Raw genomic sequence first — 6,388 nt, forward strand, 5'->3', positions numbered from 1 at the left:
AAATCAGACATTGCGTGTGATTTTAAGGGACCTGCAGGTTCCATGAAAGTCCTTAAGCTAAGAAAGGATACCCTTAATAAAAAATGGGTTGCAAGAAAAACCCTTAAGTGAACCTTCAGGCTGTCAATAAGTATTTACCCTTAAAAGCTAAAGTATTATCTTAAGTTCTGCTATGCATTGCTACAAAGTCCTTAAGTCCCATTTTCCCTTAAAAACTTAAGGGACTATAAAAGGTCCCTTAACGTCACACGCGATGGCTGATTCTATGGTTATTTAAGAAAATGAAGTACCAACGCACATTTCTAACGATCAAAATAGTCCCTAGAGAAAAGTTATGCACATTTATTAGGAGAATAGCGGTTTGATCGTCGGTCAATCTAAAGTGCTTCTAGTTTGAATTACTTTGAGGTTTTATACATGCGGCACTTTACAGTCTGTTATATACGATGTTTCGATGTACACAAATCCACCGTCTGTTGATCTGCGTGCATTGATTTGTTTACGCTGTGACATTTTGTAACCTCACTTAAGGAGTTTCATGCTATAGTTATAGTCCCTTAAGTTTTTAAGGGAAAATGGGACTTAAGGACTTTGTAGCAATGCATAGCAGAACTTAAGGTAATACTTTAGCATTTTAGGGTAAATACTTATTGACAGCCTTATGGTTAAGGTTTTTCTTGCAACCCCTTTTTTATTAAGGGTAACATTAACCTTATATTTAAGGGATTTCTTAGCTTAAGGACTTTCATGCAACCAGGTACTGGCCTTCATTTCTGTATTGAAATTCAGAGTTATGGTGGAATTATTGATGTTTTGACAAATGGTTTTTTTGTTGCATTTCCCATTTATTTTCAATTGGGGTCATATTGACCCCCGAACAGCCGAATCAAGCCCATTTTATGTATATAGATATGTATACATAGATTATTTATTAAAAGTCACAACATTTTATATCTCTGAGAAAAAAGTCAGTATTAGGCAGCCATAATTGATTAAAGCTTATAAGGGTTGCCTTTCAATGCATGCCTCTGTACAGGTATGTATGAGAACAAATAGCGATACAAATTATAGTAATCAGGTGTAGAATATGCAGAGGACATGTCCCCAAACTTTAAAATAAAAATGATTCTGTTTCCTGCACTTTTTCAACTCACTGCCACCATTCCTGCTATAATGTTTTTTTTTTTTGGTTTGTTACTTACTGTAGGTTTACGTTAACTAACATTTAGCCAATCACACAGGTAGGCATTTTAAGGTGAATTATCTTTCATGCACATGCATCTGTTTTGCCCTTTAAAGCCCAAAATGTGTGTTCATGCAGCTGCATTCGAAAACAGAGCTCTTATGGCACTGAAAAAAACACTATACATAAGTATCTGTTGCTGCATACAAGCTGGTATGTGTCCATAATCTATGCTAATAGTAGGTGGAAGTGACTGCACTGTGCAAATTGGAGATTAAAAAAGAGAACAAAAATTAGGCGTGGTCACTTTGCAGTAGAAGCAATGAAGAAGAACGGTGTCAATCACTAGCAACTGATTTCTATCTTTCCATTAGTGGGATAAACTTTCATTGCTGTACTTACATTAAGAAACACATCATGTGCTTAAAAGGAGTATTTGAAAAGCAGTAGACCTATGTGAGAGTGAAAAATTCAGAGTATCCGCTTATCACAAATTTGTGATGGTGTATATATTTACACACACATACTGCATATACACACATATATATATATATATATATATACTCTGTATTTGTTTGGCCAACCTTATTATAAAAAAAGTAGTATATAAAATACTGTTTGTGGCAAATAGTATCTGGTAGTATAATGATACATACTGTATGTTCTTCTGAAAAAATTCAAAATATTTTAAATATGATCCTGTTAAAAGGACTTTGTTTGCATGTTACATGTAAACTGTTGATCATTGCTGTTTAGCAGCAGCTTATTGTAACCTAGTAACAAAAAATACTAAATATCATGCGTGCAGGCACAAGTTCATTTTGTTCCTCATGTTTTTGTGACCTATTTGCCATGTTTGTATATCATAACAAAAAGAAAACCTTTAGTTTCCTCTTTTCGGCTGTGTTTAACAGCACTTATATATCATTATATTTATTTTAATTTAAATTTTCATTCATTAAAAAAAGAAATTGTGTTAGTGTTTATCGTCTGTGTTGTGTATAAAAGATAGTATTTAGTGCAAACAATATGTTTGCGAACTGCCACTTTACCAACGAAATATCTCTTCATCGAACTGTTTTTTTTTTTTTTTTTTTTGATGACATCCTAATTGAGAATTTAGTTTTTAATATAGAAGACTGAGAGCATACAAAGACACATGCGAATAAAAATTAGGGTTATTTAATAAAATTTTCATTTTTGAACTATTCAAACAGTATAATACATGTATAAAAGGTATTGTGTTGTAGAAAAGATGAATTTGTGAATTTGAACTACTTGTTTGCAGGATTCAAGATATAAAAACATTTTGGTTTTAATGACCTATTTCAATTTTCAAAAAAAAAAAAAAAAAAAAAAAAATCATTTTAGAATCAGGATAAGCTTGTACAGAGTATATTATAACAATGTTTTGGATAAAGTGTATTGTTTTCAACTTCGTTATCTAGTTACAGTCATATCATTAACATGGCTATATAGATGTTCCTGTTACTCAGATCGTAAAAACTTAATTTCAAATGAAAATGATATGCTAAAATAGGCTAAAATATATGACAGAAGTTCCCCTAGTATTTAATGCCAGCATTAAAGTTTTGCGAATTTCCCTTTTCTGTACTTCATAAAATTTAAATTTATTATAAAAAACTTTTTTTTGACCACCTCCCATGTATAAAAGAAAAAGTTCTGCTTGATGCAGAACAACCATAAGTTTACTTCAATTCAGCTACACAAGTGCTTCAACATGAAGCTGTTCATAGGACTCTTCCTCACCTCTGCATTCCTCTACTCAGGTACAATAATATTTTATTGTATGTAATTTTGTATTTTACAAATGTTTTCATTAAGTCTGACTTTAAGCGTTTGTCTTGTTTCTTGTATTTGATTAACAGTCCACATGCTGCAGTGTCTAAATTGTGAGTCTTTTATGTGCGAGAAGCCATTTTTAACAAACTGCTCTTCAGGTGACTCTTGTGCCACTGTACAGATTGACGAAATGTATTCAGGTTTGTTTTTGATCGTTTCTATTTTCACTTACCTCAGCAGCTTTAAAACACATTTCCATTCATCTGTGTTTCTTTTTTTTTCAAATTTGTTGTTGCATTGAATTACTGAACCCACTGTAACCCTACTACCGAGAGATCAATATATTATCTCTATAAAAATGACCAAATTGACAGTTTTATTATTGCTAATATTTTTTATTTTTTTATTTTGTGTGTGTATGTGTTTTGTATTAGGTTATAATTTGACAGTGGTTGATAAATTTTGCATACAGACTGAATTGTGTGCATACTTTCGTGCAAATGGTACAACATTCACTTCCTCATTTGGTGTTGGACGAAGAAGGGTTATTTTAACATATTCCTGCTGCAACACTGATGGCTGTAACAATGCGAGTACTGATGGTAAGAAAACCTATTTTAATACAGTGTAAGAATTCACCACTGTTTACTATTAGAAAATAATAGTGTTTGGGCAAATTTTATTAGATCTCCAAAAATATCTTGGGTTTTGACCAAAATATGACAGTTAACTCTTTCCCCGCCATTGACGAGATATCTCGTCAATTAAGAGAAAACGCTTCCCCGCCAATGACGAGATTTTCCATCTTTCCGCAATACCGCTATTATGCACCAGGTGGCAACTTTTTAAAACCGGAAGTATTGCCCTATGGCAAGCTGCTGCATGTCCGTGTCTGTTTTAAAGATCGCTCTGAATCGGATCTCTATGAAAAGTCCGTCACAAAAATGGAAATATCTCTGCTTTTTGCTCAAAATATGGTGTTTTTGCAAAAATCTACCCATATTCAAAAGCTGATTGCAAAAGAACCACTAATGGTAGGATGAAACGGTTTTTTTTTGTTTGAAAGCAGAGGGTCTGTTCTTTCATTTGGTATATTGTATGTTTATATATTTAAAGAAGAACATTTTCTGGAAGGCATTAAACTTTGGTGAAAATCATGAAAAACGCTGGCGCTGGCTGGCAACTTTTTTTTAAAACGCTGGCGGTGAAAGAGTTAAAAATAATATATAAATGAATTATTTAGTGTGATGGGTGGGGCAAAGTATTTACTTATAAATCTCTATTGCAAAACATTACTTTTAGAACCAAACAAAACCCCAAATGGACTGAAGTGTAAATCATGTCGCAGTTTTTTTGATGAAAATTGTGAAGATTTTGATATGAACTGTGTGGGAAGTCAGGACCGCTGTTTTAATGACAAAGGTAATGTACCTTATTTTAGCAAGTACTTCCTTATTGTGATTGTGGTATACTTTAGGAAAGTTTATAAGTTTATCAGATATAAATACAGTATAAATAAATAAGTTAACAAGTGTGTGTTGAGAAACTACATAAACTTTTGTTTTTGTGCCTATGTGGTTTCAGCTTCTTCATTACCTTTTGGCTATGGTCTTGGAATGAATCACACATTAAAAGGCTGCATCTCTAGTCATTTCTGTAAGCCTTCAAAATTCTCAAACGTGACCTGCCTTGAAGGGAGATTCACAAGCAATCGTGTCTCCTGGATGAGTGAAGTCAATTTCAATCTCCTGCTTCTGAGTCTGATTTCATTTGTTTTACTGCTATAAGACATCATGACAATATGCCTTGTGTCTTGGGTCATTTCTTTGCCACTATAATATAATGCAAATATAATTGCTGTTTATAAACAGGTTTTCCTCAAACACTTCCCCACCCCATATTCACTTCACTCATGGTGAACCAATGTTGCTGTGTTTGGCATGTCCAGATGTTAAAATAAACCAAGGAAATTTTAATAGTGTTAGCTGTTAGGTTAACCTAACAGCATTAAAGTTAAATTGGAAGTATTTTAAATATCCTTACTTGGTTACACTTTATTTTAAGGCATCACTGTTACATTGTAATTTTATATGTAAGTACTAAGTAATAATCATCAACAACATGTACTTACTGTAGGGTTTGGGTTAGGATTAGGGTTTGGCTTAGGATTAGTTGCATGTAATTATGCATAATTAACTGTTATTACTATAATAATTACATGTTACATGTGTAACAAAGACACCGTAAAATAAAGTGTTACCCCTTACTTTTCAAAATATGAACAGTACGAACTTTATAGTCAACCTGTAGTGTATACCTGTTTCTTTGTATTATTACTATCATTTCTGTTAACTTTCTTGTATTCTTTGTTTTAAAAATTTCAAATAATTATTTTGAACATATTTTTGAATTGAATTGTGCCAACTTTGATACAGTGGATAACATTTGACAGAATTGAACTGGTACAGTGGGCGAAAGTGACTAACATTACCAAAATAACTGACATAAAGAACTGTTTTAAATCGGAATAAGTTAAAGAACGTTTTTGTCGTTGTCGTTTCAAAAAATTGGTGACACATGGTGTCTGAACAGGGTGCGCAGTGGCATATGCAAAACACCTTCACAGATGCTGGGCAAAAATGGCATGCGTCCAATTATTGCGATTGGTCCGAGTTCAATGATTTGTTGAAAAATTTTTGTTTTGGTTCTACACCTTTCACAGATGACATATATTTATAAAAATACATTTAAACAACTTAACATAGTGATTGCTATCAGGATGTGTGGAGCCTTTTCACCAGTATAAATAAAAATGTTTGTGGATCAAATCAGATACCATGCCTTTGATGAAAGATAATGGACCCTTTTTTAATGATATAAGCATGTGATCTAAAGTGCACAGTGCAAGTGCACTTATGGAATATCAGAATCTACTTGTGTTTGTTTAACCCTAATAAGACCCTTGGGGTCAATCTTACCCCTTTTCTTTGGTTAAAAAACATGGTTCCCTTTCAGTCGGTCACTACGACGTCACGTCGTGACCGACGAATTGGGAACTCGCTTAGAGAGACCAATCTGCTTCGAATACTACTAAAACGCCAATGAACTTGGCATTGAGATATTTGCATAATGCTGGCGCCGCCCCGCCAGGTGCGTATATAAGCAGCAGGTGCAAATAGGGAAATTAGCTTTTATTCGCTTCGAAAGCCTGCAGTATCTGCTACTGAGAAGCTACTCTACTCTGTTGGGATCTGATTGCTGAAGTTGGTTGTACTAGCAGTACCACAGCGGACGTTTCGCTTATTCCACGGCTCTACATCTGTTTGTTGTTTTTGAGTTTAGTGTGTGCGTTGCCTTCCTGTGCGCTCATCAACTAAGCATCTGAGTGAATTTCCCTAAAAG

At 33.7% G+C, this 6,388-nt stretch overlaps 1 protein-coding gene across 1 annotated transcript; it reads left to right on the top strand.

Annotated features, from left to right (window-relative positions):
- Positions 1-1,856: 1,856 nt before the first annotated feature.
- Positions 1,857-5,783, top strand: LOC135746285 (phospholipase A2 inhibitor 1-like). The gene is made up of 5 exons (XM_065264911.2): positions 1,857-2,973; positions 3,073-3,186; positions 3,421-3,588; positions 4,289-4,408; positions 4,571-5,783. The coding sequence occupies exons 1-5, from the start codon at positions 2,874-2,876 to the stop codon at positions 4,771-4,773; spliced, it is 705 nt and encodes a 234-aa protein (XP_065120983.2). The 5' UTR covers positions 1,857-2,873; the 3' UTR covers positions 4,774-5,783.
- The last annotated feature ends 605 nt before the right edge of the window (positions 5,784-6,388 follow it).

Source organism: Paramisgurnus dabryanus, chromosome 7 (assembly GCF_030506205.2).
Source record: "Paramisgurnus dabryanus chromosome 7, PD_genome_1.1, whole genome shotgun sequence".
NCBI classification, from domain to species: Eukaryota; Metazoa; Chordata; class Actinopteri; order Cypriniformes; family Cobitidae; genus Paramisgurnus; species Paramisgurnus dabryanus.

Bases quoted from the DNA above. Each gene is read 5' to 3' on its own strand.
- LOC135746285 (XM_065264911.2), top strand. From the start codon at position 2,874: ATGCAGAACAACCATAAGTTTACTTCAATTCAGCTACACAAGTGCTTC. The intron at 3,187-3,420 runs GTTTGTTTTTGA...GTTTTGTATTAG, and splicing joins GATTGACGAAATGTATTCAG to GTTATAATTTGACAGTGGTT. The intron at 3,589-4,288 runs GTAAGAAAACCT...CATTACTTTTAG, and splicing joins TAACAATGCGAGTACTGATG to AACCAAACAAAACCCCAAAT.